The sequence below is a fragment of the Nomascus leucogenys genome, chromosome 17 (genome assembly GCF_006542625.1).
Source record: "Nomascus leucogenys isolate Asia chromosome 17, Asia_NLE_v1, whole genome shotgun sequence".
Taxonomy (NCBI): domain Eukaryota; kingdom Metazoa; phylum Chordata; class Mammalia; order Primates; family Hylobatidae; genus Nomascus; species Nomascus leucogenys.
Window position 1 is genome coordinate 12,736,236 of NC_044397.1, and position 26,984 is coordinate 12,763,219.

The 26,984-nt window shown below is 35.0% G+C and overlaps 1 protein-coding gene across 2 annotated transcripts in view; it reads left to right on the forward strand.

The window, feature by feature from the left end:
* Positions 1 to 24,505, forward strand: part of SCN3A (sodium voltage-gated channel alpha subunit 3) — a 114,854-nt gene extending 90,349 nt beyond the window's left edge. Inside the window, exons 22-28 of one of the 2 annotated variants that reach the window (XM_030796293.1) lie at positions 10,946 to 11,068; positions 14,480 to 14,752; positions 15,500 to 15,553; positions 16,371 to 16,508; positions 17,536 to 17,640; positions 19,492 to 19,762; positions 20,669 to 24,505. In XM_030796293.1, coding sequence (XP_030652153.1) covers positions 10,946 to 11,068; positions 14,480 to 14,752; positions 15,500 to 15,553; positions 16,371 to 16,508; positions 17,536 to 17,640; positions 19,492 to 19,762; positions 20,669 to 21,864 — 2,160 coding nt within the window. In that variant the 3' untranslated portion in view covers positions 21,865 to 24,505. The remainder of the gene's footprint in view (positions 1 to 10,945; positions 11,069 to 14,479; positions 14,753 to 15,499; positions 15,554 to 16,370; positions 16,509 to 17,535; positions 17,641 to 19,491; positions 19,763 to 20,668) is intronic. The other variant, XM_030796292.1, reaches the window with a different exon arrangement.
* The last annotated feature ends 2,479 nt before the right edge of the window (positions 24,506 to 26,984 follow it).

A 26,984-nucleotide genomic window follows, 5' to 3' on the forward strand; every position in this document is an offset into this window, starting at 1 on the left:
TGATCCTTTCCGGTTCAAAAAGATTTTATCATGTATGAAGATTATTATTATTATTTTTTTTTTTTTGAGATGGAGTTTCGCTCTTGTTGCCTAGGCTGGAGTGCAATGGCGCGATCTTGGCTCACTGCAACCTCTGTCTCTGGGGTTCAAGTGATTCTCCTGCCTCAGCCTCCCGAGTAGCTGGGATTACAGGTGCCCGCACCATGCCTGGCTAATTTTTTGTATTTTTAGTAGGGACGGGGTTTCGCCATGTTGGCCAGGCTCGTTTCAAACTCCTGACCTCAGGTGATCCACCCACCTTGGCCTCCCAAAGTGCTGGGATTACAGGCATGAGCCACCGTGCCCAGCAAGATTATTTTAAAATGTGATAGAAGTTTTCTAGAAAATTCTGACTTACATTTACTGAACTACTGCATTGTACTTTGAGTATTTCTATGTACTTCCCTTATATAGAAAACATGATCATGATGTAAAAATCTCTTGAGGTTGGGAGTTTTCCATCATGTTTCTATCCTTGCACACCTAACATAGACATTTAGACATCTATTGAGTAACGTTTCAATGAATGAGAAACAAATGGTGCCCCCAAATTACTTTGCTTTTAGTGAGTCAAAATTAGCAGATTGGAACTGGGCACTGAAAGCCTCCTCCTTTAGGCAAGTTACTGTATCTTAAATGGGTCTATTTTCGTAATTTTCCCAAAGCAGGGGTTAAATACATGAATTAATGCAACCTCAGATAACAGCTTGCCCTCAGAGTACTGGGGATTCACTAAGCTAAAGTAAATATAAGGTTAAAACAGTGTTTGAAAGTACAAGTAAAATGGACTTAAAGAGTTTAAAGTTCATAGGGTATATCACTGTAACAAAATTAAACAGTCACAGAAAGGTAAAGAAAGGAAGCAATCAATGAAGCAAGAAAATAAACAGAACACGAAAAAAACTTCCTTTCAAATGTATCTTTCGAAAACTACATTCACATACTTGAGAAATAGGTCTGTGTAAAAAATGTAACCTCTTCAATTCTCTGTCTAAAAGTAAAATTAGATTTATAGTGAGATATCCTTGTAATTTCCTAAAATTCATTCATTTATTCAATAAATATTTTTGAGTACCTTATAAAGGATCATATGCCATTCAAGACAAAGGAGAAATGAACAAAACAGACCTAGCCTTGTTAAGCTTACACTCTATTGGAGGAGAGGAACAGACAGGAAACGTGTAAGCAAGTAAAATCTAAAGATAAGATAAAGGCAGATCACTGCTATGAAATAAAACAGGGTACTAGGCTGGTAAATTACTGCGTGTTTGGGGAAGCAGAGGGAGGGCAGGAGCAGTGTGTCAGCTAGTGTCCAGGAAGGTGTCTAAGGAGGTGCATGGGGGAGGGTGCCAGTCATTCAAAGACCTGGGAGAAGAGAGGAGAAGCAGCAGAAGGGCTTGAAGTGGGAATGAGCCAAGGAGATTAAAGAGACAGAAAGAAACTGGTGTACTTGTATGTGATGAAACATGAGTGAGAGTGGTAGAAACCAAACTCAAAAAGTACATAGTGGCCATGGCAAGAAGTTCGTATTTTATTGTAATTTACTATACATCGTATATATTAATATTATGTAATCTATCATATATTAGTTATAATCACCATGAGAAGCCCCAGCAGCAGTATAAGCAGGGATCTGACCTACTGCTACAAAATGATCATATCTGGCTATGGAGAGGGGGAGGCAAAGAGTAAAAGCAGAAAGATCAATTAAGAGGTTGTTTTAATAATGCAGGAAAGTGGAGATTTTAGACCAAGGTGATGAGACTTACTGATGGGCTTGATATGTGGAGTGAAGAAAAGAGAGGATTCAACAAATGGATTTTCTTTCACCGTGAACAAATGGGTAGAGGATAGAACCATTAACTTGGATGGGGAATATCAGAAAAATGATTTGGCAGGGTAGGTAGATGATGAGTGGGAGAGAAATGCATTCGTTTGATATATATTCATTATAAAACAAGGTACTGAACTTTATATAGATCTAGAGCTCAGGAGAGAATCCAGAATCTTATGTATATAAATTTAAGGATCATCAAGATGTATATGGCATTTGAAGCTACAAACCTGTTTTAGCTCACCTAGGCAGAGAGTGCAAATAAACAAGGCAACCCAGAACCAAACTCTGGGGACACTGTAACATTTAGAAGTTGGGCAAAGGAGAACCAGCCAGTAAATTAGACTGAGAAGTAGTAATTAAAAGGAAAACAAAATATGCATGGTGTCATAGAAACCCAGAAAAGATAGTTGGGTTTTTCCAAAGGAGAGGTGATCAATTTTATCAAAGGCTACAGTGAAAAAAAGTCAAAAATCAAGCAATATTGGTATACAAAATTGACATTTGGATTTGGCAAAATGAAGGTCATTGGTGTTGTGGATGAGAGAAAATAATGAAGATGAAGAAATGGAGACAGCAAGTATGATACTTCAGGATGGAATCAAGGGCAACTTAACTCATGCCTCTGCCTTCCAGAATACTGCACTAGAAGGACCACTTTTTCAGATTCTGTACAATTCTTTTCTTCTCAGCTGAAGGTCAAAAAGATACTATGTTCATTTAAAAAAACAAAATATACCTTACTATACCATTCTATAACTACACAAACTATACTACAGATGCTGCTATTGACCACACAATGAACTAAATACATAATTTAATTAATATTTAAAATGTATTGAAAACATCAGATTTCTTGAGGTCCTTATCAATTTTTGCAGTCGTCTCTGAGAAAATGCATCTGAGCATCTCTCATAAAAACTTCGTTTGATTCTAAAGCATCCTAACATGCTAATGTGTGAAAAACAAACTCCAGTAAAAGATTCAACCATCATGAAGTATTTATTGCCCACAGGTGATTTTCACTAACAGCACAGGTTAAAAGGAGATGCTTGATATTATGGCTTTGGAATTCTTTTCCTGCTTAATCACAGGCTCCTTAGAATCCTATCAGCCGCTCTGTTGAGGTGAACAAAAGCACCATAGGGACACTTTCTGATCCTAATATGTATTTCCATTTGCCAGCAACCCCTAGGATCTAGTATTTCCTGCCTTAGTTCTTGACATTTATTATTGACATATTGGCATCCTCAATAATGGAGCTAGATTGTTATTAGTAGTAATAGTAGTAGCAAAATATTATGCCTAGTACTTTGTAGCACTTATTGTGGGAATGACACTAATTAAGAGCCTTACATAATAATAGTGAAAATTACTACCCTGATTTAATGCACACTGTGTACAGGTGCCACCGAAAGCACTTTACATGTGTTAATTCATCTAATCTTCAAAATTCTATGAGTTAGAAACAACTATTCTCGATTTGCAGGTAGGGAAGCTAAGACAAAGAGAGGTTAAATTACTTTCCCATGTTAACAGAGCTAATAAGTGGCCAAGCTGGATTTGGTACCCAAGTAGTCTGGCTCCAATGACTGTGTTTCTAACCCCTGCATTACCAACCTCATTATAAATGTCTCTTTTACTTACAAAGTATTTATTAATCTTTTTAACAAGCTTTTGATTTTTCGTATTATTATTTCTATTTTGCTACAGATGTTATCTCTATTTCACAGGTTTAGAAATGTCATACAGCTAGTAGGTGGTAGACCTACCTTTACCCAACACTGGGTTCTTTGATCCATATTTTACAATAGGGCACAGATCTATTTGGCATATTGTGCTGAACTAGTCAAAGAGTTCCCACATGACACCGAAGGTGACTGCGTATAAGTGGTGGTGAATGAAAGCAATGAGATGGTGCCTTGCTAATATGCAGACACCTGCCTTGAATTTTATCTAGCACTCTTGTGGAGAAAATTAGAATAAATTAAAAGAGCTTTGGAGTAAAGAAACTAAATAATTATAAATTATTGTCATTTCATATCAATTTCTGATCTCTCTCTCTAGATATATTTCCATGTAAACAGTCTAGTATGTGATTTGACTTTTTCTATAAAAGTCTTCTGATAGAAATGATTCATTTTGTCCATTTCTTGGAAGAATTTATTTCTCCTTTAGCATTATTAATTAATTAATAAGAAAAATTTCTCACAGGCCAGGTTTAAAAAGATAACCCAACTAATGTAGCTATAAATTTCTATAGCCCATTCTTGGAAAGAGTATGGCTTTTAATAGAGACTTTTAATCTCTAATTCTGGTCTTTTGTTAAACTCCAACCCATAATTCTAACTGCTTCCTAGATAATACATGTTAATACACCTGCTATCTGCACACGTTCATCATGTTTCCCCTCTAAGTCATGCATTTCTTCCAAATTCCCTACTTAGTCTGATGGTAATGTTTGTATAAATCCAGGCCAGATGTCATCTTCAGCCTTTCTGCCTTTCACCCCTCACAACCAATCAATCAGCAAGTTCCTCTCCATTTTATTGACTAATAAATGAGTGGACAGTCTCGCCGCTCCTCTTCAGTACATCAACACCACTGCAATCAACTGGACCAAGCAATAGCTTACTAAATACTCCTGCCTCCAGTCACGACCTCTGCAAATATATGTTTTAGGAAGACCTACGTCACCCTTTCTCTTCTTAAAGGCCTCCCCGTGGGATGCAGCTCATTAGCCAGGATTCTAAATAGTGACAGTAAAGGCAAACAAGCGTTATCATTTCTAATACTAATAACAACCAACCTTAATTGAGCTATAAATTGTCCTTTATCTTCAATGTTTAATTTGTTTAATCTTCACAACAACTTATGCAGCATCTACTGTTGCTTTCCTAGTGTGTAGTTGGGAAAATTGAGGCACAGAATAGTTATCTAGTTAAGTAACATATAATGTACATTCATTATGTAAAATGTCAAAAACAATTCATATCTTTCCAAAAAGAAATAATTACACCTGAAGATACAGTCATAATTACACACTTCATAAACAGAAGTAATTATGCTCACAATGAATCAAAATTGCACTTGAAAATTTTTTCCAGGAGTGTGCTTGAAGATGATGCATCTATTAACAAAGATACTTTGATTTGTTCTTTTTCAACATAAAGAACATATAGTGTTATTTTGATTTAATCATCTTGAAATTGCCAAATGAAGAATTCCAGACAAAGAAATAAACTTAGAGAGATCACCTGATTCAAAGTCTTCATTTTAAAGACCCCTCCCCTACTGCACATAGTGTTTGGAATGTTTAAGTGAAATTCCTGTGAAACTCATGGCTTCTCTGTACCATATTGTAGTCACCAATGATGAGTGCACCAGATTTTACTCATCCTTTCCCCAGGGATGAACGCTTAGATCGTCTGCTTCCTGCTATTATAAACAATACCACAATGACCAAGGTATTTGCTTTTATATAGCATGTGAGCATTGTGAATTTTCTAATCACGTATAAAGTTAAAGACCAATAAATAAACCATAAAGATAAAAGTAGAAGAGAAAGCAAAGAGGCGGCCCTTGAATTACAAATTTACAAACTCCCTTTACATAAAAATAAATTATCCTTTTTTTTCTTTAGGAGACAAAGTCTCTCTCTGTCACCCAGGATGGAGTGCAGTGGTGCAATCATAGCTCGCTGTAACCTCAAACTCCTAGGCTCAAGCAACCCTCCTGCTTCAGTCTCCCAAAGTGCTAGGATTACATGCGTGAGCCACTACCCCCAGCCTGGACTCCCAATTCTGACTAAGATTGCATAGGAACTGCACTTCCCACAGCCTCTGGAAGCCTGCACTCTATTCCTGCTGTACACCTTACCCACCCCAGCTGGCCAAATCCCTCTGTCACCAGTATCCCCAACCTCCCGTCTTCACTAGAGCCCTCTGCTACCATTCCCATGGCAGCTTTGTACCTGCCCCTCACCACTACCTGAGCCCTTTTCTAGGAACTACTCAGCAGATAAGAAATAGGGCTCCTCTGTGGTGGAAGCAGGAAGGTGTACAGCTAGCAATCTGAAATTCCGGGTGCCCTTGTCCTAAGAAATACTGAGCTAATCCATGTGCTATTTAAGCCCCTCAGTACTATTAATGGGAAAAACTCAACTTCAGGATATACTGGAAGAGACATCTGTGGTATTGTAAGGAAACCCAACAACAATGTAGATAACTGTTTAAATGTTCTGATGTCTGTAGCAAGTACAGATTTTACTCCAGAAGTTGTGAAGTTGTATTTTATTCTGCTCTCTTGAAGGGTTGGAGAGCGTTGGGTGAAGGGACTCAAGAGTGTCTAGCTTTCCTGTATACAAAATTTTAATCAGTTGTTTTCAACTCCATCAATTGCCCCTCTGTTTTTGAGCAACTAAGTGCCTCCAGGTCCAGAGCCTTCTGGCATTTGTTGAAACAATTTGAGTTGCTTCTGCAGGCACTTGGGTTTCTGCTGCTCTTTCTCTGATGAGAAAGTAATTATTCCTGTGCTTTCCACAGTCCAGAATGTTTTAAAACTCTTCTTGTTGTCTCTTCTCCTATTATCTTTGTCTGTATTCCTCTGCTTTTCTTCTAGTTGAACTTCAATAGGAGGTATAAATAAATATGTTGTTCAAACAGATACAGTAAAAGTTTAGAAAGAATCTATGTGTTTTACTATTTGATTAATGAGCTTTTACTGGGTGAGTTGTAGGAACTCTTTTTATATTGAGGAAATTTAGTATTTTGTCACATGTGGTATGAATAGTTTTCTAATTTGGGCTTTTGTCTCATGAATTTTTTTGTTATGTATAAATTTTTCATATTGACTTAGTCAAATTTATCAGACTTTTTTTTCCTCTTGGTTTTCTCATGTTTATGAAGACCCATTTCAAGACTATTAAAAATGTTCTGGTTTTTTTTTTCAGTTTTTTACTTTGAGACTTTTGTTTGTTTCTTTGTCCATTAGTTTATATTTTATGTTTTAATTTTTGACCAACCTGGAATTTAATTTGGTGTAAGGTGTGAGGTAAGGCTCTAGTATTATTTTTTTCCATCTGGTTTCTCATTTAATGAATAATCAGTTGTTCTATTTCTCCTCTCATTTAAAATTCTCTCCTTATCCACGTGCTAAATCTCAGTATCCACATGCTAATTTGACCTTTATTTTATTTCATTTATTCTTTGTCTGCTAATATAACAGCTTTAATTACTGTGTATTTATAATTAATATTTGGTGAAATTTGTCCTCTCTGCTTTTCTTCTTTACAAAATTTTAAATTATTATTATACTTTTACTTTTTCTGAATTATATTTTTAAAGTTTTTGTAGTTCAAAAAGACTCCTACACAAACTTTTTTAAGAGTTAAGATGAAAAATGTATTGTCAACCATCTAAAATAATTAGATTATTGTTTATAATAGTTTTTCACTTGATTCTCTTATGGGATTTTTTAAGATAACAACAATATATCTGCAAATAATGATTTCTCCCACTTCTCTAATTCTTATAACTCTTCTTTTTCCAGAAAGTGTTAAATAATAATATTGTTGATGGGCATATTGTTTTATTCTGATTTTAATGAGAATGCTTATGGATCTTATCATCAAAAATTATACAAACTTTTAGATTGAAATATATCATCAGAATGTATGGAGGTGATACAGAGTTTTTATCTTTTATTTGTTTGTGTTGAACTTTAAACATTGTCTTTAGCCATTTTCAAGGGAAATAAATTCCTATTACTTGGTTCCTGAACCAATCACAGGATTTCCAGACTCTTCTTTGGAACCATCAACTCCATCTTGCATTATTCTTTTCTTTCTCAGTCTCAGCTGCCACAAGAATGTGGAAAGGTGCAGATGACAACTGAACCAACCCCTGACACCTCTATCACAGACATTTCCATTTATTTACTGTGTAGTGTGATATGGTACCTAGGGTCATGTAAATTCATATTAAAAATTTAGTTTTTGGAAATGAGTACCTCATACTTTGCATACATTGGCAAGAGTGCCTTTTGTGTTCAGCACAAAAGAGATAATATTAAAACACTATGTATTGAAAGGTTGGGGACAAATTTGCTAAGGTGAAAAACACATTAGACATAAAAACAGAAGACCTAAATTCTAGTTATATGTTTATCTGTGGCCGTCTTTCCTTGGATTGGTCATTTCACTATTCTGAGACACAAAGATAATGAGTGAAAGAGATCACTGTGAATTGTAAAGCACCCTACCAAGGTAGTCATTATTTTCAAACTTTATGTATGTTGCAGATATTTAAAATTCTTGCAAGGAGCTATCTCCACTTATAATAGAGATTTGAAAGATCTTATTTCAAAATAGCTTTTAAAGCATATTTTTTCACATCAGTTAAACCACTAAAATAAGGTTTTGCCTTATACAAAAGGACATTGCAGCTTAAGTCATGCAAACCAGAAAAAAAATTTATGTATATGATTGATCAGATTGTGATAATCTTATCAGAGCGATTTGCATGGAAAAATCATTTTAAGTTATTTGATTAAACCAATCTGCAGTGAGTATTCTCAGAGTTCTAAAAATATTTTAAATTCCCTTTATTTTCTTATATAAGTCAAATACGAAACAGATCCCAGCACAGATTTGTCAGAAAATCCAATGTCAGGTAGTTTTTTATGATCTCCCCTTGGGAACTTCTAGAAACTCTAGGACATATGTAGCCTAGAAATGTGGTGCTAATTTCCTCTGATCCTCACATATTATGGCTGCAACTCTGGCGCTATCACCTCTGGGCTATGAGGTCCATTAAAATAAGTGTAGCTTCATTAAGCCCAGCTTCTTGAACAACACAAAATTCCATGCCATGTAGGGTGGTTAGATGCAGGTGGTGCCTTTCAACCTTTGAACCCATGACTTCCTATCTTTCCAGAACCCACTGTTCTGGATATTACCTTACTATTTTTTTTTTTTTAAGAGAAAAGAGGCTCCCACTATATAGCCCAGGCTGGAGTGCAATGGTGTGATCTTAGCCACTGTAACCTCGAACTCCTGGGCTTAAACAGTCCTCCTGCCTAAGCCTCCCAAATAGCTAGGGCTACAAGTGCGAGCCACCATCCCGGGATAATCGTTTTTTAAATTTTTGGTTGAGATAAGGTCTCACTATGTTGTGCAGGCTGGTCTTGAACCCATGGCCTTAAGTGATCCTCCCACTTCAGCCTCCCAAAGCACTGGGATTTACAGGCATAGGCCATCACACCCAGTTTTACTTTTCTTTTCAAAGCATGAGCTTCCTTACTTCAAGGTCTTGAGAAATTTGCAGACATGTCCCTTTAAAATCCCACGTCTCAAATAAAGGACTTTGTTGGGAGGTTGAGAAAAATCTTCAGATAGTAACTGTAGAAACATAAAGAAGCTGTTAATTCCTCCTGAGGAAAAGGAGCATAGAACATAGAAGCCTGTGTGTTCTCTAATAACCTTTCCAATCTTTCCAGTCTTCTATAACAGCAAACCTAAGACAGAAATGAATAGCTCAATCAATTATCCTGCCACTAATCAAGTTTAGCAGTCAAGTCATGTATTATTCTGTTCGATTCTTGAAATGTATGCTAAATTAAACAATGAGAGGACAGTGGCTTCATATGATTTTAAAGCCTAGGTTCTGGTTTTGGTATCACTCTTTATATCCTGTGTTCTTGGGCACATTATTGATTTCATCACATTTCACAAGATTGTTGGGAGGATCCACTTAAATCCATTTTCAACAGCCATTTTTCATGAGAAACTAAGCCCTAATGCCCTTACGCCATTGTGGATATAATGAATTAATTTCTCTCTTATGAATTAAGGAAAGCACTAGTTAATGTATCATCTTTGAAAGAACTGAGAAGATGGTCATTCAAATCATTTTCTGTGCTCTGATTCAGATGAAGAACAAACATTTTTAATGGATGCAAAAAGTTAAGATATGCTTTTGAAGTCAGATCATTTGGGTTCAAATCGCCAATTCTACCTCTTATTAGCTGTGCATCCTTTTGTTGTTGTGAGCGGGGGTGGCGCTCTAACTTCCTCACACATAAAGAGGTGATGGTAATGGTAGCTATATCTTTGGATTTATACATGAAGACATGTTATTATATTGAAAGAAAATTAAAGCAAATAAAGTTCCTCCCCCAAAAAAGGACATGTCTTCTTTAATCTTTCATATATTTAAGTAAAATTTAGTATAAATACAGGTTGAGTCTTATCAAAAACCAGAAGAGTTTTGGATTTTGGAATATTCGTTCTATGTCAGTTGAGCATCTCTAATCCAAAAATCCAAAATCCAAAATGCTCCAATGGGCATTTCTTTTGAGTGTCATGTTAGCATTCAAAGTGTTTTAGATTTCAGATTTTTAGATTAGGGATGCTCAGCCTGTATCAGGAAGCTGTACCATCGCTCTGAATGATGAGGACTATATTCTAAATCTTAAGTCCAGTAGTTTGGATAAAAATTTTCCCGGGAATAATTATTTATCCAACATATTTTGGCTAAAGTATATCTGACCAGACAGCGTTAGACATATTAAGAGAACAATGTTTCATCCCAGCTGATAAAAAACGTATACAATCTGGAAAGGGAGATAAGATATCTAATCAGTTAATGCTATTACATGGTGAATGCTTCCAGAATGCATAACCAAGATATTACATAAATTCAAGAGAGAAACATTATTTCTAATCAATAATATTAAGCACACATCCATGGAGGATCTGGCATTGAACTCAATCCTGAATTATCAGTGGTATATGCACAAGTTGAAAAGGGGTCCATGGTATAAAATATCTAACTGGAGGTATGGACATGTGTTTATAAATATGGGCAAGTATTCTGGTTTCATTGGTTAAAAAAAAAGCAATAGTATGAGATGAGACTGGCAATATAAGATGATCCCACTATGTGGAAGATGAAAGTTGCTAAGTTATGTCCAAATTAGTATTTAGTCTGCACTAAATAGATATCACACCCTATACCTTCAGTCAACAGTTTTTTTCTTGGTGAACTAATTAATTTTTTTTTCCTTTTGTAGGTTTCTTTGGTTAGCCTGGTAGCCAATGCTCTTGGCTACTCAGAACTCGGTGCCATCAAATCATTACGGACATTAAGAGCTTTAAGACCTCTAAGAGCCTTATCCCGGTTTGAAGGCATGAGGGTAAGAAGAATAGACACTCTAATTATTCATGTCAAAATTACATGTAGGTAATGATTTAGATAGAGAAACGTGCCATACTCTTCTGATATTTATTTCATAGAATTACAGAATTAGAGCACAAATCTTAGCGATCACAAAGCCTAGCCTTCTGAAACTGGAGTTTATTTAAACAGGCTCTCAGAATTTTGGGAGGACAGAACTGAGACTAGCATCCAGGTCTTCTTGTCACAGTTCAGATATGTTTCTACAACACTCAAAAACCTTGCACTGCCAGTTATTTCTTTTCATTGCTTACACCCCTTGAAATGACTACTGACTACTGACATTCATCCGTGGTGGGGAGTTTCTTTCTCTCAATAGTTTGATTCCTTCAAAATTACTGGTAATGAATGAAAGGTAAAATGGGGTTTGTGTGCTTTCCTTCTTGAATTAATATCAGTAATAAAAATTATTGCATAAGGAAACAACATTGAATTTTAGCCTCTAACAAATTGCTAAATAACATCCGAAGTGGGTCAAATAGTATTTCTAGTTCTAGATCCCTGTGTGCCGATTCCTCAGGGATCTAGAACTAGAAATACCATTTGACCCAGCCATCCCATTACTGGGTATATACCCAAAGGACTATAAATCATGCTGCTATAAAGACACATGCACACGTATGTTTATTGCGGCACTATTCACAATAACAAAGAGTTGGAACCAACCCAAATGTCCAACAATGATAGACTGGATTAAGAAAATGTGGCACATATACACCATGGAATACTATGCAGCCATAAAAAATGATGAGTTCATGTCCTTTGTAGGGACATGGATGAAACTGGAAAACATCATTCTCAGTAAACTATTGCAGGGACAAAAAACCAAACACCGCATGTTCTCACTCATAGGTGGGAATTGAACAATGAGAACTCATGGACACAGGAAGGGGAACATCACACTCCGGGGACTGTTGTGGGGTGGGGGGAGGGGGGAGGGACAGCATTAGGAGATATACCTAATGCTAAATGACGAGTTAATGGGTGCAGCAAACCAACATGGCACATGGATACATATGTAACAAACCTGCACATTGTGCACATGTACCCCAAAACCTAATGTATAATAAAAAAAAAATGAATAAATAAATAAAAACATCCGAAGTGAAGGGTTCAGGTAATTAAGCATTTCAGGCAACCCCCAGAGTTTTTTGTTTGTTTGTTTGTTTGTTTGTTTGTTTTTTTGATGGAGTCTCTCTCTGTCGCCCAGGCTGGAGTGCAGTGGCGCAATCTCAGCTCACTGCAAGCTCCGCTTCCTGCGTTCACGCCATTCTCCTGCCTCAGCCTCCCGAGTAGCTGGGACTACAGGCGCCCGCCAGCACGCCCGGCTAATTTTTTGTATTTTTAGTAGAGATGGGGTTTCACCGTGTTAGCCAGGATGGCCTTGATCTCCTGACCTCATGATCCGCCCACCTCGGCCTCTCAAAGTGCTGGGATTACAGGCATGAGCCACCGTGCCCGGCCCAGAGTTTATTTTATAGATCTTTTTTTCTAATTGAGCATTCTGAATACGGTTCACTTTTTCTATAGCAGTTGTATTTTCCTCCCCAGCTCTCTTAATTAATATGTATATTATGCATCTAAACATAAAATCACACTTATTATAGATACCACCCATTTGCCATGCCCCTCAGTAGAATTCAGCACAAAGGCCAGTTTTGTTTAATCTGGCTTGTGAGTGCATGTGGATATTTAATTTATTCTAGGTCATAGGGCTTTTATGTTAGTATGTTAGGAGATGGTTTGTTTGGGGCAATAAAAATATTTCAACCTTGACTTTAAAGTTCACCCATCAGGGAGAATTAAGCCACTCTCCAGACTCTCCAGAATCATTGTAATCAAAGAAATATTTGGTTTTTACATTGTAATTTCATTTCCTTGCTACTGCTACAGAAAGTTAGACAAGATAAAATTCATAAAAATTACTATACAATTTCAAGTTCTTTTCAAACCAGACTTTTACCATTACTCATAATACTTAAGCTCTCATTTGGTTCCATGGTTTCCTATTAACAGTTCATTTATGAGGGGAGATAGCAATTGAGCAAAATTTAAAACTTATAAATTTTCTCTAATCTGAAAAATATTCAAAGTTTAGAATTTTTAATTCAGTCATATAGCAGAATTAATATTACAGCTGCAAATTATGATAATGTATTATGCATTTACTTGAAAACAGGAGAACCTGTGGTGGTGTGTACCAAACTTGTCCAACCCGCCTTATTTTGTTATTGTTGTTGTTCTGTATTGTTTTAGGCTATTAACAGCCTGAAGCCATGGTTTTTAGTTTCTATCTCTAGTGATAAGCGGAAAAGAGGGATGAGGAAGGGATTTTACTGGCCCAACCAGAAACAGAAACTAAGAACCCAATGAATGCATTCTCTCCCTGGCAAGTATAATGCATATGGCTTAACTTCCAAAAGAAACAAAATTCAAGTAGCATAGGAAATGTTTACAATTTTGGATTTCTGGTTTTGATGTCAATTTAAGATTCCTTGGTATTGATTTCTAAAATAATGTTTGCAGTATTTTAAAATAAAACAATACTTTTATTTAACATAAATGATTAACAGAATAGTCTAATATGAACTAGATTAGATAAGAAAAATTACTGTCAACTTTCATAAAGATTTCGAAATACATCTTAATATCTTCTGAATTTAATGAGAAGTGAATGAATTTTCCTTTCATGAAATAGGTCTGCCTGGGTTGATGAAGTAGGATGTGCTCCAAAGTGAACATTTAAGAGATTGTGAAGTAATAATAATGGGAACATATCCAGTACTGTTTTGTCCAGATATAAATTCCACCTTTTCCCCTAACTTATACCTTTTTATTGAGATTTACTAACAGGGGAAAAAAGGGACCCAGTAAATTCCTAATCCTGTTCTTCATAGTCAAATTTAACTTGATCTGAGAATATAGATTTAAGGCATTTTTAATACTTTGTTTATTTGTAAAGGGTTTGTTTACTTGTTTTTTCAAATTATCATTCATTCGTTAACACTCTTGAAAATTAAAATGTATTACTGAAAGATGATTATTTTTTCTGTTGGCATTTAATGCATCTTTCTATTCTTTTTTCCCCAGCATACAAACATTTTCTGACTCCATCTTACTATACCAGGTTTTTGATGATTTCTTTTCTTACTGTAGCATATTTTGCTTTCCTTAAAACCTTAGCTCTTTAGTTGTGTCATTGTTTGTTTTCCCTCAAATATGTGCTAGAAAATATTAGAAGAAACAACTTGTCCACCTAGATTTTTATTTAACTCTTTTCAAGCACATATTAGTACTAAACAAATACATTGAAGGAATGGTTTCCATTCTAAAGGTTTGTAAGCTACGTTCCCCTCGCTTTCTCTTCTAGGTGGTTGTGAATGCTCTTGTTGGAGCAATTCCCTCTATCATGAATGTGCTGTTGGTCTGTCTCATCTTCTGGCTGATCTTTAGCATCATGGGTGTGAATTTGTTTGCTGGCAAGTTCTACCACTGTGTTAACACGACAACGGGTAACATGTTTGACGTTAGTGATGTCAACAATTTGAGTGACTGTCAGGCTCTTGGCAAGCAAGCTCGGTGGAAAAACGTGAAAGTAAATTTTGATAATGTTGGCGCTGGCTATCTCGCACTGCTTCAAGTGGTAAGTGGCTACTGTACGAGTTTTGAAAAAGTTTTCAAGATGTTTCAAGCAAGATTATTTCCCTGATGTTCTTCGTTTGAATGACTAATATTTGACAGTATGAAAAAAAGTTAATGATAACACCTATAATATCAGCTTGAATTATCATAAAAAAGATGTTACAATTATTTTATAATATATTTTCCTTAGTGTTAAGCTTTTAGTATGTTTTAATGTGATTTTATATATCTGCTTCCTTTTTTGTTATATTTTTGGGTACTGGTATCATTTTCAGTTTTCTGTATCAATTATTGCCAAAGGAGCAACTTTAGGTACTAAAATAACAATGGATATTTGTAGTGATGAATTAAATGTATAAATTATTAGCCAGATAATTTATTATAACAATGTCTAATATTATAACAATGTCTAAGAAATATGATTCTACTATGTGTGAAAATGCAAATCATAGAGCTTACCCTTTGATATATAAGGGAATTGGGACTGAGATGGCAGTTTCATGGATAAAGTCTTTAACTAAATTTTAGTGTAGGAAGAAAAAGAATACTTTCAAGAAAAAAAAGGAAACAAGTTCCAGACTTTAAATACAAATGTTTTTCTATTTCAATTTTATTTGAATCTCTTCCTATGAAATTTCACAATATTGTACAAAAAGTTATTTGTTATAATACTGTCAGATTTTCATCTGGTTAAATGTCATTGTTAGGTGAAATTTTTATGAACAATTCAAATATATGTTATTTACAGGCCACATTTAAAGGCTGGATGGATATTATGTATGCAGCTGTTGATTCACGAGATGTAAGTATCACTCAAATATTATTTATAGGTTCTAGATTTCTTATGGTGAATATTGGTGGTAATTTAAACACTGAAACATCCAAAATTCTATATTAGAACATTTAATATTGCATATAAAAAATGAACGGTCTGCTTCAATATAGATGATGCTTGATTAATGTGTGCCTAATATACAATATGTAGCTAATATGAAAGGATATCTAGCTGCACGGATCCTAAGATATTAGATTGGTCCAGTAAATGAGACTATTCTGAGTGGGAAAGTTGTTCAGTGGGGAAGTAACTTGTCTCACCCTATCCCTGGAGAGTATGATAAACCAGACTCTGTGAAGTAGCTTCCAAGAATATCATGATACAGAAAAGCAGGCAAGTTTCAGGGACACTCAATTTAGAAAATAAAAATAAAAATAACTCCACAGAACATATCTGTGCTGAATTTTCCTCTTAGAAGTTGATGTTCTGCTCTTAAAGCCGTATTTCCAAAATTCAGCATTTCCAAAACCAAACTGAAAATATTGCAAAAAATTATGACTAATAATAGGCTCAAAATGTTTTTGTGCTTATATCACCATATTTATGTTAAAGAATATGTTAAAGGTAAGGCACAATGGGAAAACAGAACCAAGAACAATCATAAAACTTGCAAACCTTCATTTTACTAGATCATACTAGTTTTAAAAAATTGTTTTTGCAGAACAATATCTCAGGGTAAGGCAAAAGTAGCACTGTATTAAGTAACAGCACTCAATAAATTACTGATTTAGTGTAAGTATTTATAGTATTTTTAATATTATTTAATATTTTCAATATCATTTAGGTTAAACTTCAGCCTGTATATGAAGAAAATCTGTACATGTATTTATACTTTGTCATTTTTATCATCTTTGGGTCATTCTTCACTCTGAATCTATTCATTGGTGTCATCATAGATAACTTCAACCAGCAGAAAAAGAAGATAAGTATTCTTCAGCTTTTACCTTTCTTCATTCTGAGGTTCTGTCTGTTAATGCAACCAAATAACCAGGATACTTGTAGTCATGACAGACTTAAATCATGTTTATATTATTTTCAGTTGCCCATGTGGTTATTTAAGCTGCAGGGATTCCAGCCTCTAGTCAGTGGCTCCTCTCAAAGTTTATCTATTGGATAGCTTTCCGACCCAAAAATGTGTCCACTCCTTCAGACCCATCCAATGGGTCTCCAGTGCTTTAGCTTGGCTTACAGAGCCTTTCAGGAATTACCTCCACCCAGTTTTCCATCTTCATTTTTTCCTACACTTCATTCTATACATGTGTATTTCCCTACTACATAGTCACCACCCATACATCTATATGAGTTTTCTGCCCTTTTCTGAACAAGAGAGGCTTTTTGTGATTTTTTTTTTTTATCCTGGAATGTTCCTAGAAAACCCGTAATCATCTTTTAAGGCCTAGCTTAAGGGTAAGTAAGCTGTGTAACAGCTTGTCTCTGAGTCTCTGAATTCATTGCTGCCTCTGCAGTACATTTAATTTTTTTGTCATATCAACATACACTGTCCACCTATGTTTTCAGTTTCCTGCTCCATTTAGAAGCAGAATACTGTATCATATATTTATGTAATTCTGACACCTGGCACATTGTCTAGCACACAGAAAGTATTCAAAAACTGTTGAATGAAGAAGTAAAATTATCGGCAGTGAAATGGACTAAGAAAATGTTTTCTGTTTTGCAAAAATATATTTGAGACCCTTGTGCCTACTTTTAAACATAGGATAATCAAATTAGGATCCTGTAGTGATCAGAGTTTTATGTATGTAAGGATTTTGCATAATATTAAGATATTCATAATTTCACATAAATGGGAAAAGCAGGATAAATGCATATGTAGCAGGATAATATCCACTTAAAAATTAGAAAAGATTAAAGGAAAGACAAATATTTTTTGTAGAAGTACTATTGTAACACATATTAGAATTGTAACCAATTTTATACTATGTCTTTACTTTGGAGGTCAAGACATCTTTATGACAGAGGAACAGAAAAAATATTACAATGCAATGAAGAAACTTGGATCCAAGAAACCTCAGAAACCCATACCTCGCCCAGCAGTAAGAATTACTTGTCTCCTTTAATGTTCCAAAGCCATGTGTCCATATGGTCAAATTGAGCAATGCTCTGGAGCAGAACATATTAGGTGATATCACCAATATTGAGCCCTAATTATAAAGTTCATATTTTGTATCATAATTCACAACTTCTGGACTCATTAGGAGTTACCACATTCCAAAAAAAGGAGGTAATGTTCTTTATAATTTGTGAGTTGAAAACTTCTAGCTCAGGGTTCCCAATAAATGCTTCCAAAGCAAGGTTCACTTTCCTGCTACCAACAGCACACCTGGTTCCTCCTCCTCTAGCCTTCCCATCCCACTCTCCATGGCCTCCCTCTATACTCTCTGTTCCCTCCATTCTTAGGACTAGAAAATATTCCAAACCTGTTTAGAAAGGGAAAAGATGTCATCAAAATTGTTTGCTGCACCAAATACACCAAAATAGAATAAGGCATATTCAGAATGCATACTCTGTAGAGCCTCATGATAATGGAATGATGTAATAATGACAGATTATGTTCACAGAGCTGGACTCTAACTCAGCTATTTTCTGAAATAGGTAAGGAGTAAGGAAACTGAGGCTCAAAGAACATACGAATCATACTCCAAGCCACAAATCTTGTAATTGCCAGAACTGGGACTTGACAAGGCCTCATAAATTCTCTAAGTGACTTGACTTTACCATATGTATAAGAGTAGTTGGAGCTGGAATGTGAGGGAGCAGGGTAAGAGGGGAAAGGATTGAACTGACCTTACTAGAGTTCTTTAAAAATTAAAACATGGTCAGTTCATGACCTTTGATTTTTGGTAAGCCATGAAGTTTTAAGTTTTTACTCTAAATGATTAATACTATATTTCTTTAATAAAACTGTATTTACTAGCCATATTAATATAAGAATCTTTGAAAGCATGTTGTTCCTGAGATGACTGTTAATAAGACAAAGAAAAAAAATGTTTAAAGTCATGCATTTTTGTTAAAGCACAGGGCATAGGTAAAGAAAGACAGATGGAAAGAAATATAGATAAATTAACAAACCCATACATAGATTCACAGAGCTAGAGAAGTAGAATTCAATAGAAATATGACTGATGTATTTCAGGGGAGAGAAATAAGGTATAAACCAAAATTTCTAAAATATTGATAAATGAATTGGTGTATTCTCTATCTAAATGTCTGTCAATATTAACCTACTTTGTAAATCTTTGTTATTAGTTGTCACTATTTTTTATAAAAATTATCATACTTATTCAAATCAAGCAAAGACTATACATATTATCAGCCAATTGTCACAAATTTATGTGTTTGTTTTTGTTTTGTTTTTTAAGAGACAGGGTCTCACTCTGTCACTCAGGCTGGAGTACAGTGGCAAGACCATAGCTCACTGCAGGTTCAAACACCTGGGGTCAAGTGATCCACCTCAGCCTCCCTCGTAGCTGGGACTGCAAGCCTGTGCCACCATGCCAGGCTAATTTTTTTTTTAATAGAAATGAGGTCTCGCTATGTTGCCCAGGCTGGTCTGGAACTCTTGGCCTCAAGAGAGCCTCCAATCTCAGCCTCCCAAAGTGCTGGAATTACAGGCATGAGCTGCCACGCCCAGCCTTAATTTATGTCTCATCCAGCTTTGTCTTTCCATAGGACCTGTATAAACCAAATATGCTTTGTTTAGCTATATAACTTTTTTTTCCATTTTTTTTAACATGAAGAGAAAAAAAGCACACAAAATTGTTTGGGGTAATATGAGGGGGGTGCACATCCATCGTCGTATGTGGAAGGGCTTTATCTACAATTTTACTGCATTACTCTTTATGAAATATATATAGTAACCTTATTTCTCTTCTCTCACTTTCTAGAACAAATTCCAAGGAATGGTCTTTGATTTTGTAACCAGACAAGTCTTTGATATCAGCATCATGATCCTCATCTGCCTCAACATGGTCACCATGATGGTGGAAACCGATGACCAGGGCAAATACATGACCCTAGTTTTGTCCCGGATCAACCTAGTGTTCATTGTTCTGTTCACTGGAGAATTTGTGCTGAAGCTCGTCTCCCTCAGACACTACTACTTCACTATAGGCTGGAACATCTTTGATTTTGTGGTGGTGATTCTCTCCATTGTAGGTAAGAACAGCTTAATTACCAAGAGGTACAGTTACAGAGAAACGGTTGCCCCAGGACCTTCTAGCTGATTAACATGGAAATTAGATCTGAGAATAATAATGCATATAGATCTAAAGTTCAACACTGACATATTTGAATAAAAACTCTGAAGCCTGGGTTTATTCACAAAGCTAACTAGTTAGAAACCATATTAGGAATACCAGGTTTGGGAAAGAGGTGAAGAAGACAGGAAATAAACATTATCAGGTACTCTCCTAATCTTAAACAAAGGTCACAGGCTAAAAGAGGCAGATGGCTTAAAAAACAAATCATTATAATGCAATAAAGTTGGTACTGTAAGAAGCACTGAAGAGGAAGTAGCCATCTCTACTGGAATGAGTTAACACAGGCTTCCAGAGATAAAGGTGATGCATCCTAGGTGGGTCTTCAAAGAAGAGTTGAGATTTAGTAGGAGAAAAAGAGAGATGGGGAATTATAGATCCCCAAATTTAGAAACTTCAACTTTAATCTCATGTCAAATATGGCCCATTTTTCTCTAACTGAAGAGTATCATTAAAAAATAGAAAACAATATATTCAGAGATTTCAGAAATATTTTTGTTTGTAATTGCCACAATTCATGTGTAGGGATGACTATTCACATAAATTGGGTCTATATACTCTTAAATTGCCATGCTACCATTGGAGATTATTTGGATTTTGCAAAAATTCATATTAGTTTATGACATTACAGAATCACTGAATAAAACTCTGTAATCTGTAATTGCTAATGTCAGGGAGTGGATCCAAATATTTAGTAAAGGCTCATACTCATAACAAGTTTGTTCTGTTCATAGACCTTAAAAAAGATAAAGCCATGATGTAAGTGAAAGATATTCTCTGTTTAGCTGTGTTCTGTTTTCCATAGGTATGTTTCTGGCTGAGATGATAGAAAAGTATTTCGTGTCCCCTACCCTGTTCCGAGTGATCCGTCTTGCCAGGATTGGCCGAATCCTACGTCTGATCAAAGGAGCAAAGGGGATCCGCACGCTGCTCTTTGCTTTGATGATGTCCCTTCCTGCATTGTTTAACATCGGCCTCCTGCTCTTCCTGGTCATGTTTATCTATGCCATCTTTGGGATGTCCAACTTTGCCTATGTTAAAAAGGAAGCTGGAATTGATGACATGTTCAACTTTGAGACCTTTGGCAACAGCATGATCTGCTTGTTCCAAATTACAACCTCCGCTGGCTGGGATGGATTGCTAGCACCTATTCTTAATAGTGCACCACCCGACTGTGACCCTGACACAATTCACCCTGGCAGCTCAGTTAAGGGAGACTGTGGGAACCCATCTGTTGGGATTTTCTTTTTTGTCAGTTACATCATCATATCCTTCCTGGTTGTGGTGAACATGTACATCGCGGTCATCCTGGAGAACTTCAGTGTTGCTACTGAAGAAAGTGCAGAGCCCCTGAGTGAGGATGACTTTGAGATGTTCTATGAGGTTTGGGAAAAGTTTGATCCCGATGCGACCCAGTTTATAGAGTTCTCTAAACTCTCTGATTTTGCAGCTGCCCTGGATCCTCCTCTTCTCATAGCAAAACCCAACAAAGTCCAGCTTATTGCCATGGATCTGCCCATGGTCAGTGGTGACCGGATCCACTGCCTTGATATTTTATTTGCCTTTACAAAGCGTGTTTTGGGTGAGAGTGGAGAGATGGATGCCCTTCGAATACAGATGGAAGACCGGTTTATGGCATCAAACCCCTCCAAAGTCTCTTATGAGCCTATTACAACCACTTTGAAACGTAAACAAGAGGAGGTGTCTGCCGCTATCATTCAGCGTAATTTCAGATGTTATCTTTTAAAGCAAAGGTTAAAAAATATATCAAGTAACTATAACAAAGAGGCAATTAAAGAGAGGATTGACTTACCTATAAAACAAGACATGATTATTGACAAATTAAATGGGAACTCCACTCCAGAAAAAACAGATGGGAGTTCCTCTACCACCTCTCCTCCTTCCTATGATAGTGTAACAAAACCAGACAAAGAAAAGTTTGAGAAAGACAAACCAGAAAAAGAAAGCAAAGGAAAAGAGGTCAGAGAAAATCAAAAGTAAAAAGAAACAAAGAATTATCTTTGTGATCAATTGTTTACAGCCTGTGAAGGTAAAGTATATGTGTCAACTGGACTTCAAGAGGAGGTCCATGCCAAACTGACTGTTTTAACAAATACTCATAGTCAGTGCCTATACAAGACAGTGACCTTTCTGTCACTGCAACTCTGTGAGACAGGGTATCAACATTGACAAGAGGTTGCTGTTTTTATTACCAGCTGACACTGCTGAGGAGAAACCCAATGGCTACCTAGACTACAGGGATAGTTGTGCAAAGTGATCATTGTAACTACACCAAACACCTTTAGTACAGTCCTTGCATCCATTCTATTTTTAACTTCCGTATCTGCCATATTTTTACAAAATTTGTTCTAGTGCATTTCCATGGTCCCCAATTCATAGTTTATTCATAATACTATGTCACTATTTTTGTAAATGAGGTTTACGTTGAAGAAACAGTATACAAGAACCCTGTGGTCCTACTCTACAAGTCTCTCAAGTGATCATACAAAGGTGTTTTGCCAGAGAGATAAAATTTTTGCTCAAAACCAGAAAAAGAATTGTAATGGCTACAGTTTCAGTTACTTCCATTTTCTAGATGGCTTTAATTTTGAAAGTATTTTAGTCTGTTATGTTTGTTTCTATCTGAACAGTTATGTGCCTGTAAAGTCTCCTCTAATATTTAAAGGATTATTTTTATGCAAAGTATTCTGTTTCAGCAAGTGCAAATTTTATTCTAAGTTTCAGAGCTCTATATTTAATTTTGGTCAAATGCTTTCCAAAAAGGTAATCTAATAAATCCATTCTAGAAAAATATATCTAAAGTATTGCTTTAGAATAGTTGTTCCACTTTCTGCTGCAGTATTGCTTTGCCATCTTCTGCTCTCAGCAAAGCTGATAGTCTATGTCAATTAAATACCCTATGTTATGTAAATAGTTATTTTATCCTGTGGTGCATGTTTGGGCAAATATATATACATAGCCTGATAAACAACTTCTATTAAATCAAATATGTACCACAGTGTATGTGTCTTTTGCGAGCTTCCAACAGGGATGTATCCTGTACCATTCATTAAACATAGTTTAAAGGCTATCACTAATGCATGTTAATATTGCCTATGCTGCTCTATTTTACTCAATCCATTCTTCACAAGTCTTGGTTAAAGAATGTCACATATTGGTGATAGAATGAATTCAACCTGCTCTGTCCATTATGTCAAGCAGAATAATTTGAAGCTATTTACAAACACCTTTACTTTTGCACTTTTAATTCAACATGAGTATCATATGGTATCTCTCTAGATTTCAAGGAAACACACTGGATACTGCCTACTGACAAAACCTATTCTTCATATTTTGCTAAAAATATGTCTAAAACTTGTTTAAATATAAATAATGTAAAAATATAATCAATTTTATTTGTCAGCATTTTGTACATAAGAAAATTATTTTCAGGTTGATGACATCACAATTTATTTTACTTTATGCTTTTGCTTTTTATTTTTAATCACAATTCCAAACTTTTGAATCCATAAGATTTTTCAATGGATAATTTCCTAAAATAAAAGTTAGATAATGGGTTTTATGGATTTCTTTGTTATAATATATTTTCTACCATTCCAATAGGAGATACATTGGTCAAACACTCAAACTTAGATCATTTTCTACCAACTACGGTTGCCTCAATATAACCTTTTATTCATGGAAGTTTTTTTTTATTCAACTTTTGTAGTATTTACGTATGCAGACTAGTCTTATTTTTTTAATTCCTGCTGCACTAAAGCTATTACAGATATAACATGGACTTGGTTCTTTTTAGCCATGAACAAAGTGGCAAAGTTGTGCAATTACCTAACATGATATAAATTTTTGTTTTTTGCACAGACCAAAAGTTTAATGTTAATTCCTTTTACAAAACTATTTACTGTAGTGTATTGAAGAACTGCATGCAGGGAATTGCTATTGCTAAAAAGAATGGTGAGCTATGTCATTATTGAGCCAAAAGAATAAATTTCATTTTTTATTGCATTTCACTTATTGGCCTCTGGGTTTTTTTGTTTTTGTTTTTTGCTGTTGGCAGTTTAAAATATATATAATTAATAAAACCTGTGCTTGATCTGACATTTGTATACATAAAAGTTTACATGAATTTTACAACAAACTAGTGCATGATTCACCAAGCAGTACTACAGAACAAAGGCAAATTAAAAGCAGCTTTGTGAACTTTTATGTGTGCAAAGGATCAAGTTCACATGTTCCAACTTTCAGGTTTGATAATAATAGTAGTAACCACCTACAATAGCTTTCAATTTCAATTAACTCCCTTGGCTATAAGCATCTAAACTCATCTTCTCTCAATATAATCGATGCTATCTCCTAATTACTTGGTGGCTAATAAATGTTACATTCTTGGTTACTTAAATGCATTATATAAACTCCTATGTATACATAAGGTATTAATGATATGGTTATTGAGAATTTATATTAACGTTTTTTTCAAGAACCCTTGGATTTATGTGAGGTCAAAACAAAACTTTTATTCTCAGTGGAAAACTCCAGTTGTAATGCATATTTTTAAAGACAATTTGGATCTAAATATGTATTTCATAATTCTCCCATAATAAATTATATAAGGTGGCTAATTTGAATTCATTGGCTTCTTTCTGCTCAAGTCAATTTACACATCTCACTGACACCACAGAGACGCCAAATATTGCTTTGCAAAACCTTTATAATCATTATCCAGGTGATCTATAAGCAATCTATTAGTTGGTATGCACTATACCTAAATGACCATCTTCCAGAATCATCAGAAGAGACTTTAGTTGAAAAGGGAGAATACTTTAAAAAATATACCTACCTAGCTAAAGGATATTCTGAAAATACTGTCCATAATATAGAGCTGCTAACATAATGTGACATATTTTTGAAATAACTACTTCCATAATGAGACTTCATGATAGGATTCTATCTTGAAAATGCAGGTAGAATTGGCTGGGCGTGGTGGCTCACACCTGTAATCCCAGCACTTTGGGAGGCCAAGACGGACGGATCACAAGGTTGGGAGTTCAAGACCAGCCTGGCCTACATAGTGAAACCCCATCTCTACTAAAAATACAAAAAAAATTAGCTGGGTGTGGTGGTGCATGCCTGTAATCCCAGATACTCAGGAGGCTGAGGCAGGAGAATTGCTTGAACCCAGGAGGCAGTGGTTGCAGTGAGCTGAGATCACACCACTGCACTCCAGCCTGGGTGACAGAGTGAGACTCTGTCTCGAAAAAAAAAAAAAAAGGTAGAATCAATCAAGTTGGCCATAGAAATGACAATACTATGAAACAAAACTTGAAAACTTGAATTCACTGATAAGTGATACTAAATGGTTGCTTTCTAATAAAGAGAAAACATTTGTATGAAGAGAAAAATGGGTGTTCTGGTTTTCAAATATTGTAGCCAAAAGATAATGGCTATATAAATTTATATAGCTTAATAATTTTCAAAAAACTAGTATACGGTAAAATAACAAGATAACCATTTTTGTGTATTTCAAACAACTTAATAATCATACAGAAAGTCAGTTGATCATTTTTGCGGAAATGGAAAAGGTAAAAAGAACTGGACCAATAGTCCTTACATTTGGCTTTTAGTTTCAATTTTGGCATCAAATTAGCTGTGTAATGTAGGCAAATCAAATTCTAGCCCTCAGACTTTTCCATCTTTAATAGGGATGTTGAATTTAGAGTATTATCTTTGGTATGCCTTTAATTCTAAAATGCTATGTTCAAAATCACAGTGATCACTCACTTTGCCTACTCAAAGTGAGTAATTTCTTCTATATGGGTAATACTTAATGAGAAAAAATGTATATTGTCAATAGACTTTTAGAAACATTGCTAAGATAACATTAAACAGAAACAAAACATTTGGCTTTGACTTTAGCCTCATTTAAAAAAAAGAAAACTCTTCTTACCCCCAAAATGTTTTATACCATAAAGTTGAAGGATGCTTTAAATAATTGAAATTATGGCTATTATTTCTTCTCTGTGATGTTACATATTTCTTAAAGACAATATCTGATCTATAATAGAAGATATTAAAATCAAGAAATACTAGTTATTTGTAAAATTGCCTCAAACCACGAGTGTAGTAAGTTCTTTGTCATTAATTACATTTACCACAACACTTCAACATACTGGGCTTAAATTTTATATTCTCTAGAGCTAAGTTTGTATTACAAAAGGATAAAATATGCATATCATTCTCTTATAATAACATCTATAACATTTAATTCTGTTGCAGAGAAAATAATTGATAATTCTTAATCTTTTCTTCTTCTTCGAGATTGAGCCACTGCACTCTAGCCTGAGTGACAGAGCAAGACTGTCTCGAAATAAAAAAAAAATAATAACAAAAAAAGAAAAATTGTTACATGAAAGTAACATAATACTTAAAGGTAAATTTATAGTAAAAATTATTTTAATAAAAAATGAATATTGCCAAAATTCAGTGAGCTGAGGAATAATTTAAAAACAAGGAAATAATCCCTAAGAAACAAGAAGCAGTGAGATGATGAGGAAGAGGATAGATAGATAGATAGATAGATAGATAGATAGATAGATAGACAGATAGACAGATAGGTAGTCAATGAAATATAAAAAGTTATAGAATAAATAGAGACAAATGTTGGTTCTTAGAAAAAAAACTAATATGTTTTAAACCTCTGGCAAGATTAATTAAAAAGTGTTAACAATAGGAGGAAGGAAAAAGGGAGAAAACTATAGGTAGAATGCTATAAACTTACACTTCAAAAGCTGTGTGAAATAAACAAAATGAATACATTCTAATAAAAATAGCACACCAATACTGGAGGAAAAATCACAACTAAAATTTTTTTAAAAATTTGTAACCTTTGAAAACTGTGATCAATGGTTAAAATCATGCCCAAATACAAAGAGAGACAAAACACATATGGTTTTGTAGGCAAGGAAAAGATAATCACATACAAATTCCTCCAAAAATTAGGAAGGGTAGAAACATTTCCAAACCCATCCTAGAAGCTAGAATAAACATTGATACCAAACCTAGGCAAGAAATAATAGAAAGAAAAATTACTGACAATTTTACTC